The sequence below is a fragment of the Lissotriton helveticus genome (genome assembly GCF_964261635.1).
Source record: "Lissotriton helveticus chromosome 1_1 unlocalized genomic scaffold, aLisHel1.1 SUPER_1_unloc_7, whole genome shotgun sequence".
Classification (NCBI taxonomy): Eukaryota; Metazoa; Chordata; class Amphibia; order Caudata; family Salamandridae; genus Lissotriton; species Lissotriton helveticus.
The window spans coordinates 1,521,762-1,536,937 of NW_027611714.1; the positions used below are offsets into that span (position 1 = coordinate 1,521,762).

At 41.9% G+C, this 15,176-nt stretch overlaps 2 protein-coding genes across 5 annotated transcripts in view; both read left to right on the forward strand.

The window, feature by feature from the left end:
- The window catches only part of LOC144806406 (uncharacterized), a 44,644-nt gene extending 31,552 nt beyond the window's left edge, over positions 1-13,092 (forward strand). For all 4 annotated transcript variants that reach the window (XM_078672767.1, XM_078672766.1, XM_078672765.1 and 1 more), the window contains one exon: positions 9,342-13,092. In XM_078672767.1, the coding sequence (XP_078528893.1) occupies positions 10,147-11,580 (1,434 nt within the window). In that variant the 5' untranslated portion in view covers positions 9,342-10,146 and the 3' untranslated portion in view covers positions 11,581-13,092. The remainder of the gene's footprint in view (positions 1-9,341) is intronic.
- The window catches only part of LOC144806426 (uncharacterized), a 557,808-nt gene that overhangs the window by 462,800 nt on the left and 79,832 nt on the right, over positions 1-15,176 (forward strand). The window lies entirely within an intron of this gene.

Consider the following 15,176-nt stretch of genomic DNA (forward strand, 5'->3'; position numbering starts at 1 on the left):
TCTCTCGTCTGGGTGTAGGATGCATCCTAGCAAAACAGGATTTGGCAGCATTAGTTGGTCCGGGCGTGGAGCTGTCTCAGAGTGTGTCCACTATGCACAGAGGTTGGTCACGCTCTGTGGTTGTGAGTGACTGTATTGGAGAGGGAATGTCTGTGTGAGTGGCTGTAAGGATGTGTGAATGGTAGTATGGATGTGTGAATGGTTATGTTAGTGGTTATGTGGGTGTGTGAGTGATTGTATGGGGAGTGAGAGGCTGTCAGTGACTGTATGGGTCAGTGAGAGACTGTGTCAGTGGCTGTATGGGTAAGTGAGTGGGTGTTTGGGTGGCTGAATGGGTAAATACGTGGGTGTATGAGTAAGTGGCACTGTGAGTAGCTTTATAAGGGAGTATGTGGGTGTAGGAGTACCTGTATGGGTGAGCGGAAAAAAGCAAAGGTTACAGGGACGTTATAGGTAGGAAAAGGCTCTTTATTAATTTTTAGTAAAAAACATGAACAGCCGACACGTGTTTCGCCCCCTGTGGCGATTCGCGCCAGGGCTTTTTCAAGGCTGTAAAAGATCAAAGTTACATAAATGTGTTTAAAAAGTTATCTGAAAACTGGCCTTTGACCCCAATACCAGTTTGTGAAGTGTGAGAGGAAGAAATGAAAAGTTATTAGAGTGAATCAACAAGATTCCAGATTCATTAGTCTATTGCTTCCATGAAAAAAGTTATGTGTAAAGAGAGAGAGAAGAAAAGGGAAGTGCTGTTTTAGAGATTTGTGATAATGATTCTGAGTTGAGGTTTCTGATAGTTGATCTGTATCGGAAAGTGCTGAAGTGACGAGCTTAGAATATGAGAGAAGAAGTAAATACCAAACAGGAGGAAGCGTTCACCTTTGTGGTTTTTGGATATTACAGTGTTTTAAAGGCTGTTTATAAGGCGATAAGTGTAGTTGAATTGACTATTAGCCAAAAGAGAATCAGAGAATCAGATCAAGTCAGATAGAGCAGTCCATTATAATTCCCAGTGAACAGATAGGCATGCCAGGGGAAGGGAGAGCAAGACAGCTCACAGTTAATACTACATACCTATTTACATTTCAATTTGCTCATTGCAATTCTTCATCATTATTAGTATTGGTTTCCAACAAAAATCTGTTTTTTCAAAATATCAATCTGTTAATACAACATTCACATTTAAAAAGAGTTCTGTCCCCTATGTTCATAGGTTTGTGTTCAAACATTTTTTTCTTTTCTTTAACAAACAGTAATTCACTTTATACAATATGAGCTATTGCTGAGCGTATTAATGCCTTATCTCTGCGAAAATGATTGTAAAGAACATTGTCTACATTGTGGCATGCTTGGTATTGTTGAGACAAGCCTAATTGCGGAGCAGTGCACAACGATATTTGTAATTTAATCAGAGGAATTAGATTTCGATAGTTTATGTCATCTTAGTTTTTACAATTGGAAGTATGGCACTTCAAAGAAGAGCAGGCTCTGTTTTTATAGGACTGATTAAATTGAAACAGGTCAGTCGGTGAAATTATTCTTAGTAGCCTGGCATGTGGGTTCCGGTATATAGTCTCGGAGGAGTATCCCACCAGCAGGGTTGTTAACTATCGGCGTATTCCATAAGTGCGGAAAGCAAGAGAGTCCGGTGTTTAGGCAAAGGTGAGGTCACACGGACACAGAGTAAATATTACCAAACGGAAGCCTGTCCATAAACGCGGTGTGCGCACTTACTTGTAAGGGGAGTCCCTAGATTTTGTAGTCAGGAGCCTGCCGTACACTCCTTCCGCTTTCGCGTGTGTGTTCGTATATGGTTACGCGCTGCCTCTTTTGAACCGGAAGGGCAGGAAATAACCCGGAAGGCAAAGCCTGTCGGTTTTACGCGGAGGGGAAATATTTGCTTAAGTTCTGATATTTCAAATGAGCCGTGTGGAATATACGTACTGGGTTGGGAGGATCTATGGTGTCTGCTAACTAGTCGTATTGTTCTATAGATTGTTCATTGATGTATTCCGCCGGTTAATCCGGAGGATTTCACCAGTGTGACGTATTTAATAAAGGTCGACAAGGGACTTATTAAGAGCATCAGGTCGTATTTTTAGCCTCCGCCATTTAAGAATGGTGTTATTTAAGTTAGTTCAATAGTATTACAAATGCGCCGTGTGGAATATGTGTTCTGGATTGGGAGGCTCTATAATGTCTACTAACTAGTCGTATTATTCAATAGGTTGTACATTAGTGTATTCCGCCGGCTAATCTGGAGGATTTCAACAGTGTGACGTAAAAAAATCGACAAGGAATTTATTCAGAGCATCGGGTCGTATTTATAACCTCCGCCATTTATGAGTGGTGTTTTTTTGGGTTAGTTCAATGGTTGAGGGTTACACTGGACAGCACGGGTGTCCGTGGAGCACCGTTTTTTGACAGAGGTGAAAAAAGGATAGTCAACATTACTTCAGCGTCATTATTTTTCTTTTTCTTTTTCCGGGGGGATGCGCAAGATTTCACTAAGTGGATTAGAGCAAATACTAAGTGGGGCAAAGAAAACCCATACTCAAGTTTACATATGGGAACACCAGCATCAGTGTGTATCAGACTTTTGGAATGGGCAATTATATCACTTACTATTTTGTTAACCCTAGGGTCAGCATTTAGCAGGGACATTCACAGATTGTTTAGCTAACATATAGAGGAGAAATAATGTGATCAATTCAATGAGTCCAGTACTTCCAGTATCTTTCAGTAATTGTAAAGGGCATTTTACTCGTGATGCTCTAGTCCACTATGTGAAATCTTGCGCATCCCCCCGGAAAAAGAAAAAGAAAAATAATGACGCTGAAGTAATGTTGACTATCCTTTTTTTCACCTCTGTCAAAAAACGGTGCTCCACGGACACCCGTGCTGTCCAGTGTAACCCTCAACAATAAATACGACCCGATGCTCTGAATAAATTCCTTGTCGATTTTTTTACGTCACACTGTTGAAATCCTCCAGATTAGCCGGCGGAATACACTAATGTACAACCTATAGAATAATACGACTAGTTAGTAGACATTATAGAGCCTCCCAATCCAGAACGCATATTCCACACGGCGCATTTGTAATACTATTGAACTAACTTAAATAACACCATTCTTAAATGGCGGAGGCTAAAAATACGACCTGATGCTCTTAATAAGTCCCTTGTCGACCTTTATTAAATACGTCACACTGGTGAAATCCTCCGGATTAACCGGCGGAATACATCAATGAACAATCTATAGAACAATACGACTAGTTAGCAGACACCATAGAGCCTCCCAACCCAGTACGTATATTCCACACGGCTCATTTGAAATATCAGAACTTAAGCAAATATTTCCCCTCCGCGTAAAACCGACAGGCTTTGCCTTCCGGGTTATTTCCTGCCCTTCCGGTTCAAAAGAGGCAGCGCGTAACCATATACGAACACACACGCGAAAGCGGAAGGAGTGTACGGCAGGCTCCTGACTACAAAATCTAGGGACTCCCCTTACAAGTAAGTGCGCACACCGCGTTTATGGACAGGCTCCCGTTTGGTAATATTTCCTCTGTGTCCGTGTGACCTCACCTTTGCCTAAACACCGGACTCTCTTGCTTTCCGCACTTATGGAATACGCCGATAGTTAACAACCCTGCTGGTGGGATACTCCTCCGAGACTATATACCGGAACCCACATGCCAGGCTACTAAGAATAATTTCACCGACTGACCTGTTTCAATTTAATCAGTCCTATAAAAACAGTGCCTGCTCTTCTTTGAAGTGCCATACTTCCAATTGTAAAAACTAAGATGACATAAACTATCGAAATCTAATTCCTCTGATTAAATTACAAATATCGTTGTGCACTGCTCCGCAATTAGGCTTGTCTCAACAATACCAAGCATGCCACAATGTAGACAATGCAGAGATAAGGCATTAATACGCTCAGCAATAGCTCATATTGTATAAAGTGAATTACTGTTTGTTAAAGAAAAGAAAAAAATGTTTGAACACAAACCTATGAACATAGGGGACAGAACTCTTTTTAAATGTGAATGTTGTATTAACAGATTGATATTTTGAAAAACCGGATTTTTGTTGGAAACCAATACTAATAATGATGAAGAATTTCAATGAGCAAATTGAAATGTAAATAGGTATGTAGTATTAACTGTGAGCTGTCTTGCTCTCCCTTCCCCTGGCATGCCTATCTGTTCACTGGGAATTATAATGGACTGCTCTATCTGACTTGATCTGATTCTCTGATTCTCTTTTGGCTAATAGTCAATTCAACTACACTTATCGCCTTATAAACAGCCTTTAAAACACTGTAATATCCAAAAACCACAAAGGTGAACGCTTCCTCCTGTTTGGTATTTACTTCTTCTCTCATATTCTAAGCTCGTCACTTCAGCACTTTCCGATACAGATCAACTATCAGAAACCTCAACTCAGAATCATTATCACAAATCTCTAAAACAGCACTTCCCTTTTCTTCTCTCTCTCTTTACACATAACTTTTTTCATGGAAGCAATGGACTAATGAATCTGGAATCTTGTTGCTTCACTCTAATCACTTTTCCTTTCTTCCTCTCACACTTCACAAACTGGTATTGGGGTCAAAGGCCAGTTTTCGGATAACTTTTTAAACACATATATGTAACTTTGATCTTTTACAGTCTTGAAAAAGCCCTGGCGCGAATCGCCACAGGGGGCGAAACACATGTCGGCTGTTCATGTTTTTTACTAAAATTAATAAAGAGCCTTTTTCTACACAACAATGAATTTCTGACTCAACTTATATGAACAAGGATTCAGCCTAAAGATATAAAGAATCGTTGTTAACACACTCACTATCCCCTTAAAGACTTTATTGTTCAAAACTCAAGAGGTCCAGAGTTTTTTTGAGTGTGTTTCTCCTACAAAAACCACGTGAAATCTGATATAGCCTTGGATTCTCCTTTGGACCACCCCCTTTTTCCAGAAACGTTATAGGTAGAAAATAGCATCAAAAACTTTAGAAATTCACAGAAAAAAGGGTACAGGGACATTTACTTAGGATCAGATTTTACACACACAAAACCATATCAACTCAGCAGTTATCGTTACATGGGCTAACTATAACTTACGCCACCCACAATGCACTGCTTATGAAGCGGGCAGAGAAACACATGAAGAAATTGCTCCTGCCCGTAGAGCGTAGGATTTTAAGCTGCTTCCTACGGGTAGGAACAATGCTGGCTCCCTCTGGCATCACGGAGGCTTAGGGACCCCCTCTGACCCCCAACAATAATGATGTGGGTGCCCTGGGTGGGCTCAAGGGCACCCACCCTTTACTGGCAGGGCCATTTTTGTAAATCTTTCTTTATGCGTGGTCATAGCATATGCATGGTAAAGACTTGTGTGGTAAAGGTGTTACGTGGTCAAGGCATATGCATGGTAAAGACTTGTGTGGTAAAGGTGGTACGTGGTAAAGACTTGCGTGGGAAAGGTGTTACGTGGTCAAGGCATATGCATGGTAAAGACTTGCGTGGTAAAGGTGGTACGTGGTAAAGGTATTGCGTGGTAAAGGCATTTGTTGGAATGTATGACATTATAATTAGTCTAATCCTGCACAATCTCTTGACTTGAAACTAAACCCTGGGCCTTGATAAACTGGACACAGACAGCCCCAAAAAAGTGCAAAAGAACATGTAGTGGGAATGTCATGTCACATTGTCATCACATGCCATTTTCCCAGTGCATTGTACCATTTCTCCAGTATTGCCCGGATAAATGGTGCTATGAACCGTATAGCACTACTCGCCACCACGTTTAGGGGGTGATCCATTTCTTTTCCTACCCTGGAAGGAGAGTTACTCCTGCATTTTGTTGAAGTGAAACTCTGTTTCCAGTGTCAGAGTCAGATTGGGGTCTGTGAATTCTCACTTACTAACTCACAAGTTAGCGTTCATTCACAAACTGACAAGGCAAAGCTTGCGTGCGCTGCATTTACTAGTGTGTGATTCTACACACGCAAAACATGTACACCTGGCAGCGATCATCTGACTAGTTTAGTTTTCAAACATTGTTGAAAGAGCTGCTTAGTCCTAAAAACTCCAACTCTTTGAGCATAAATAGGATAAGCTGTAAACAACTATTCTGGGGACACAGACAAGCCCACTGACACTTAGGGCCAGATGTATCAAAGGGTTTTACCCATTCTGTGTCTATGGGGAAATGTGTTGATACATATGGCCCTAAGAGAGAAACAGTAATAACACTTATTCACAGGCCCTGGAAAGCCCCCTAGTCCTGCTCATCATACAGACCCATCTCCCTCCTAAACATTCTTGCTAAACTATTCACAGGCATTCTGGCACACAACTTAGTCCGTTCATAATGGCCTTATTACTGCAAGTCACAGCAGTAGTGAGATAATACTGTGCCGTTAATAAAATGGATGCTTTCCAACACTGAGAGGACACTGGACACAATGTCTGCCAAGGGCCCGATTTATATTTAGGCAAATGGTTTATTCCGTCATAAATGTGGCAGGTGTCCCGTCCACCCTATTAAAAGTGCATTATATCCTGTGTCAGTTGTAATAAAGCGGACGGGATCTGTCATGTTTGAAGCAATAACCTGTCCGATAAACTCTAAATCAGGCCCTATGTCTGCAGCAAGTGTTGTAGAAGGAGCAAGAGCCAGCATTATAGGAAGAGGGCCTAGAAGCAGATATAGTCCCAGAGGCACTGAAGCACCTACCTCTTCACTTCCTCTGTTTTAACCTCATTTGCACCTACCTGTGCGCCTGCTCTGTTTGTACCTCATAGGTACCTATATGTGCACCTCATCTGTTTATACCTCACAAGCACCCACCTGTGCACTCTCTCTGTTTATAGCTAATAGGTCCCTTCCTGTGCACCTCCTCAGTTAGTACCTCCCAGGTGAGCTTCTGAAATGAAGCTTGTGAGCTCCGTACTGCCAACCACGGCCTCTTCACTATCAGGTCATTAGCTGACATCTGCTGTGTGCACGCTTCAAGTGTGTCCCCCTGCCACAGCTAACAATGAACCCTGTAGAGTGAGTACAGAGACCGAGGGGAGTAGGGAGCTGAAGGACATGGAATGAGGTAAACCTGGATAAAAGAAATATGGGATAGGAGAAATGACACTTCACCTGTGGACAACAGACACCTCCTCCCGCTCTACCAAAGCCCTGTTGAGTCACAAAGTAGCATCCTGGCCGTCAGACAGACAACAATAAGTCAAATATCTTGTAAATGTTGAGAAACAAAAACAATTATTAATATGCACACATCTGTTGGATTGGGAGATATTTCTGTTAAATTATTGGTTGTGATGGATTCTCTGTAAGGAATAAATGACTGATATCATTGAATAATAAATTACATGATTTAATGTTTGTTTGCCATATCTGTGTGCGCAATATAAAGACGGGCCATTGGAAATAACCCCTCATTCTGTTTCACAGAAAACCCTGGAAGGAGCTGCTGATTGAAATACAACAGGATCTTAACTTTACCTACTTTAGGAAGAACTAAAGACTCACTTTTTAAGTTGTCTTTCAGGGCAGAATCAGTCAATAGTTCAAGGGAGATGGATATATATTACACTGATAGAAAATCCACCTCAACTCGGGATAATGCTCCAGTCTTCTAGGTTAGAAGGATCCAGAAATGCTTGAACCAGGAGGGCTGTAAAATGTGTTGAAGGTGACTTAGGGCCTTATTACGAGTGTGGCGGTCTTCCAATGGGACTACCACAGCGGAGGTACCAGGCAGACTGGCAAGCCCATTGAGAGCCCGCCGCCGGATTATGGCCTAAATCCAGGGTGGGTGGGCGGTGCAGCAGCGGTCTCGCAGCGGCTGTATTAGGCTCATTTGAGAGTATAAACAGCATATCACCACCTTAAGAGTGCCTGCAGCACGTTCCAGCACCATGTCATGCATGCCACACTGTGCAGGAACAAGGGTGCAATTCCATGAGGTTGCACAACATGTGCCCCCCGCATGCAACCCCAGGAGCAGAATCGGCCGGGGAACTGTTAGGGCCCCCTTACCTGCATGTCCTTTATCCGTTTCATGGTGGGTCCCCGCCATGAAAAGGGCGGTGGATATGCAGACGTAATATGCTCTGCGACATCGGCACTGCCAACATATTCAGGATGTTTGCAGACCGCCTCCACAGCGGGATCCTTGATCCTGGCGGGATGGCGGTCTTGTGGCGGTCCTCCTACCACACTCATAATACGGCGGTCAGACCGCTAGGATGGTGGCAGTTGGACCACCACCGTGCGTACGGCGTGGAGAAGTGTGGCTCACCGGTTAGAGGAGGCAGACCCTGAAGCAGGGGTCAGACCCGGGACCAGGGTTCGATCCCCGACACGGCAGGGTCTTGAGCTCAAATGTCCACGGACTCGATAATTCTCGCTTCGGTGCCTACTCAAATCAGGGGTTCACACTCTGCAACTCTGGGCAATAGCTTGCTCAATCTCCACTATGGCCCCCCACGGCGGGATGCCTGGCTTTCACCTTGGGGGTACCCAGTAGGGGACATCTCACAAGGAAAAACCAGGACGGGTTCCCAAAGCAAGCGCCTTGAGACCCTCTAGTGGTGATAAGTGTGCTATATAAGAAGCCATATTACATTATTTATTACATTATTATCATGAGGGCCGTCGCACTCGTAGTAAGGCCCTTAATGAGCTGCAAGGTAAAGGCGGGAGTTGGCATTTGAGCTGATCCAGTGTGAACATGAAAGCATTGTGAAAAAGGTGTCTGGAGTTACCTTTGTCATATATACTTCCTACAGAGTTACCTTTGTCATGTATACTTCCTGAAGAGTTACCTTTGTTATACTCTTCCTAAAGAGTTACCTTTGTTATACACTTCCTGAAGAGTTACCTTGGTTAAATACTTCCTGAAGCGTTACCTTTGTTATACACTTCCTGAAGAGCTACCTTTGGTAGATACTTTCTGAAACTGAATTAACGGCAGCGCTTCCTGATTCCTCTCTTTTTCAACAATTTGTTCTGTTTAAATGAAATCTTGTCCATGAATATCTACCTAAAACTGTCTATGTAGCATGAGTGCTCTGTGACTGCCCTTTCTTTAGTAAGTTACTCAGTGAATAATGGTAAATCACTGCCTTTTCAGAAGTAAATAAGATGTGACATGTTCAACCACAGTTTTAATGAAATATCCATGTATGGTAAAATGTTCCTTACTAAATTTCAAATATGGTAGCAAAGAGATGTCTTCTACAGCTGATTAAATATTGTGTATTCACATTATATTACATTTGCATTTAGTAATATTGCATTTCTTTACATCCAACAGAAAATAAGCCTTAAATGCACGGATTGATTATGAACAATGAAGAAAACACATCAAACCTGCAACAATTATCAAAAATAAGGAGCTCCAAAAACTTCAGTGCAGGCAGAGGACATATCCAGGAAGAAGCAGTCAAAGGCAATTCAGTGAGTGAACGAGTCTGAGCTCTGCACCTCGACACCCCAAGACGAAGAAATGACCTCAACAAAATTAAGACAACCAAGACAACAAAACTGACAAACCACCTGCATAAACAAGCGTCCAACACCAGCTTTGATCATGAGGCTGGCATGAGAGTTGGAGGAAGGTCTTGTGTCTATTTGGGATCCATAGCTTGGAACAAACTCCCTCTTCAGCTTTGAGCTGTTAGCAACATGAAAATGTTTAAAAAAGGTTGAAAACTTGGCTTTTTGTCCATGTTTGAAACAACCGGATTTACTTTCTTTTCTGACCTCTGCTTGGCCCCAGGACACTCTTTGGAGTAGCTGTACACATTACAAGTCGCTTCATCATCATGTTATGGCTAGATCAGTGCTTCGCTATCTAAACTGGCAACAGACCACCATTCAGTGCTCTAGGTGTATTGCAAACTCTTTCTAGCCAAACCACAGGCACCAGGGAAAAGCACAATGAAGTGGAGCCTAACAACTGAAGGGAAAAGGAACGAGTGGTTCTGCTGCCTGAAGCACAGAGTATTGTCCCAATTTGCACCTACCGGAAGGAAGATTAAGCTTTACCCGAAGCATGCTTAGCCATTATCCATTCTAAAAATGCAATCACCCACAAGGAAGCCTTACTTATGTTATGAATGTGGCAGGTATTTAGTGAGTCTTGTATTTTATTGTTAAATCGAAATCAACTGTCCAAAATATCACACACATGCAGGGAATTTGAAAATAACGCAAGTGGTTTATTAACTATGCTGACCCTTCAGGAAACACGGTCAGGAGACAAAACGTGCAATTGCATTGAATATGTCAAGAACTTTAGCCAATTAGAAACCCTAAAAGAGCATCAGCGAATACAAACAGGGGAAAAACCATACCATTGCACTGAATGTCTAGAGAGCTTCAGTCAAATTGCAAACCTCCACAGACATCAGCGAATACACACAGGGGAAAAACCATACCTTTGCAAGGAATGTTTGCAGAGCTTCAGTCGGTTATCACACTTCCAAACACATCTGCGAATACACACAGGGGAAAAACCATACCATTGCAATGAATGTGTAAAGAGCTTCAGTCGGTTATCACACCTCCAAACACATCTGCGAATACACACAGGGGAAAAACCATACCATTGCAATGAATGTGCAAAGAGCTTCAGTCAAATTTCAAACCTATACACACATCAGAGAATACACACAGGGGAAACACCATACCATTGCAGTGAATGTGTAAAGAGCTTCAATCAGATTTCACAGCTATACACACATCAGAGAATACACACAGGGGAAAAACCATACCATTGCAGTGAATGTGTGAAGAGCTTCAGTCAGTTACAAGAACTTCAAGCACATCAGCGAACACACACAGTGGAAAAACCATACCATTGCAAGGAATGTGTGCAGAGCTTCAGTCGGTTATCACACCTCCAAACACATCTGCGAATACACACAGGGGAAAAACCATACCATTGCAATGAATGTGCAAAGAGCTTCAGTCAAATTTCAAACCTTTACACACATCAGAGAATACACACAGGGGAAACACCATACCATTGCAAGGAATGTGTAAAGAGCTTCAATCAGATTTCACAGCTACACACACATCAGAGAATACACACAGGGGAAAAACCATACCATTGCAGTGAATGTGTGAAGAGCTTCAGTCGGTTACAAGAACTTCAAGCTCATCAGCGAACACACACAGGGGAAAAACCATACCATTGCAAGGAATGTGTAAAGAGCTTTAGTCAATTATCAACCCTCCTTAGACATCAGAAAATACACACAGGGGAAAAACCATACCATTGCAGTGAATGTGTGCAGAGCTTCAGTCGGTTAGCACATCTCCAAACACATCAGCGAACACACACAGGGGAAAAACCATACCAGTGCAGTGAATGCGTGAAGAGCTTCAGTCAGTTAACAGGCCTCCGGAGACATCAGCGAATACACACTGAGGAAAAACCATACAATTGCGGTGAATGTGGAAGTAGCTTTACTTACTCTTCAGCACTAAGAAATCATCAGCAAGCTCACAAAGGGGAAACAAATCTTTTAAATGCCATAAATGTTTGAAAAGCTGTAGTCCATTATCAATCCTAAACAGGCATCAGCGAACACACGCAGAAGAAAAGCCTTCAAGTGCAATAAATGTGTGAAGCAATGTAGTCAATTATCAAGCCTATGTAGACGTCAGCTTACACACACTCTGTAAATACTGTACAACAGTAGTGAGTGTAGAAGTACCTGTAGGAAATCTTTTGCATTAAGGATTCATCCGTTAATGCTCACAGAGAAAAATCCTTTCAGGTGCAGTGAATGTGTGAATATCTTCTGTCAGTTATTAAACCTTCGGATACATCAACTAACATACACAGAGTAAAAATGAGCATTGCAATGAATGTCAGAAGTGATTTTGTCAATTGCAGACACACCTGGGCTAAACCTTACAATTGCACTAAAAGTGTGACAAGCTTTTGTCAATTTCTTATCCTGCATAGCCTCAGCAAACACACACCTTCATTTAACTCACTTAGAAATAATCCTAGAGATGCAGTGAATTCAGAAAGAACTTACGAACATTAACAATAATATTGACTCATCTGAGGACATAGACAGGAGCAGAACAGTGCCGTTATTGTGAGATGAAGGAATTACAGGAAAAATATATAATTATGTGGGATATTCAAATACCAGATGAATGAAGACTCGACTAGAAGAAAAGAAGAAAACCAAAGATTTGTAGAATAATAAAAGTGTCTGTTCCCAGTGATTGTTCACTTTGGTACACATAGTAAAAACAACGTGATATAACAGGAAATCCACTGGGAGACTAGCACAATGTGGAATAAAAGAAAAGAAAACTGGTGGTTTTTATTTGGCGATGAAGAATTACAAAGAAAAACATCCAAGAGTTCCTGTTCATGCTACCTGTAAAAGTGTAGTGAGGATACGGTTCTGCCTGCACACATTGCTATATTAGCATAAGTGAGTTAGTTGCTCAAACACCATTTTGCTGCTTTTGCACATGACACTACATATTTCTGTTTTTATAAAGACAAACTGCTTGCTTTTCCTTCACATGAGAACGGTCTGGTTTTCACAGCTCTAGACTCACAGTGCGACCTCAAGTCTGCACAAAGTGTTCAAGGTTAAAATAACAATGTATGCTGTTGATGCAGGTTGATCGACCCACGCTCTAGACACAACACGAACACAGCTGCTCATTTCTGAAAATCAGGTGCTTTTAATATTGGACTGCATGCATGAGACTAGCACTTGGAAAAAACCTTTCCATCGACAAAGAGCTGTGCTGATCTGGGATGTGATTCACTTTACCTGACTTTGGAGGTAGGCGGTCCCCGTTTTAACCTAGAGATCCTCTATTATTATAATACCTAGCAAGGGGAGGGTGGTACAAAAGGCGCTATAGACCTTGTTCCACTATCATTATAATATGATTTCTCCCTTTCTATTTTATGGAATTGTAACAATGCTGATTGTATTGATTTTATGCGTCTTTTTACTGATGTTACCAACGATATTGCATCTTAGAGCACGTAGTTGAAATAAACATTTTAAACTATACCTTGTCTCTGATTACTCACATTGTGGACATTTATGAGAATAAAAATGAAATAGTGTTCTTGATTCCCACTATTCCTGAGAGGTCCCAAAGTCACTTGTTCTGGGTTGTCTAATCCCTTACCACTGTTTCCGGTTAACAGGCGTGACGGATTAACCTACCTATACGAATGTGTGTTATAGGTTAATTCAAACTTGAGATTTATAAAAAGGTTCACGTTTTGAATTACTACCCTTTTTGTGTTGCAATTTATAAATTGTTTTTCTTCTCTATGTCCTTATGGGTGATATTGACATAGCTCAGCCCTTTGAGCTTTTCTACTCTTGGGTTATATTTCTTGCAATAAATGCGGATGAGGATACATTCCATACATACATTCACACTGCGATTCCTGTGAACTACACTCCATATAGGACACAAGAGATTCCAATTTTGGCATGGCAGCATCGTGTTTGGTTTAATGGCACCCTCCCCCACACGTAACTCCGTTTCGGTTAGGTCCCTTGTCAATTCCTGGGGCCACTTGGCCAGTCTTAGCCGGGTTCACACCATATCCACGTTATCTCAATGCCCCGATTAACGACTTGTGTCAACTGTATACCTCTTTTGTTGGGGTACATAGGGCTTTAGGTCATTGTTTCTTGCAGCGCAATAAGTTGGACCGGCCGGGATGTCGATTAGTTCCGTCATGGTTAATTCAGTTAATTCGGTAATGGGCAAGCACCCCCAAACTAAGTACGATATGCCTTATTGGAAGCAGTGTTTCCTAATACCACTCCTGTGGAAAAACACAGGATTCTCACAATTAGTTTGCAGAAAGACTTATTGCTAGAGGTAACAGATTGTGAGAATTGGGGTAAAGTATTTGCAGCAGTATATGCGAAGCGTTACGGCACGCCGTCTATGACTGTCTTGCTTTCTGTGATCAAGCGTGTTCAGGATGAGCACAGTCCGGAGGCGGCTGTCGAGTTGGGAATCGTAGTGTAGTTCCTATATTCCCAATAGGCTCTGCGCATTGGAATAACATATAATATAGATTAGACATATTACTGAGGTCGACTAGGTCTCTATCGAATATATTAGACTTAATTGTGAGTGCCAGCTAGCTCAGAGGTCACTAGAAACTTTCTCGAATAAACAAGAAGGGATTAGTTTTTGACAACCGCATAAACATGACAACTTTGTTTCCCAAGAATAAGAAATGTATCTCTAGAGTCGCGGAAACAATAGATAGTTATTTCACTCAGTCAATCGTGCATGCTTCGTTTCACCAGAGGTGCAGAGAAATAGAGAGACGGGCATTTTCAATAAAAAGTATTTATTGAACAGTTTTCTGTCTCATGCAGGAGAAATTAACTGCTACAATCGTAATACTGGTTGCAAAATACAATGCGTACAGTACGAAGAGTATTATAAAATAATACTGTAAAAGCATGACATGGTTTCTAAGGCATAAAATACATAGAATACATACATTAATAAATAAGGACTAAAAATACTCAACTGGTGCTTCTAAAATACGCCTACCCCGGTGTACCTAACCTAGGTCTAGTACAAGGGAAGAAGTAAGTGAGGTGTAGCTTAGTTTCAGTATTCTTTTGCCAAGAATCTCTCTAAGGGTCTAATCAGCTCCGAACCTTGGTTTTAGAATAAAGGAGGTCTAGTATCTCTCAGGACTCGATTTCCCAACAACCCTCAAGGGTAGCTTGCAAACACTGGAGCTGGATTTCTCAGCCAGAGAAAAGGCAGCATCGCTCTCAGTGCGTCTGCTGGAGGGTCGGCTTCTTTCGGCACTTGCTTCGGCAAGCTGTGTCATGTAGGTAGATAGTCGAACTGCTCCAAACCACTGTGTGTTTGCCTGGGCATATTTATACCATCAAGGTGCCTAGTTTGACGTAATGTTGGTCATAATAACGTCATCAAAGACTCAGTTCTTTGAAAACTCCATGAGTTCTCGGATAAATCAATATTCAAGCAAGGGGAAGTCCCTGACTGCTGAAGGCGGGTTTTTCCAAGAAATCTTTATGGATTTTTGGAACTCGTGGAAGTAGCCATGCCGTATTTGTACTGCATAGGCTAAGTCTAA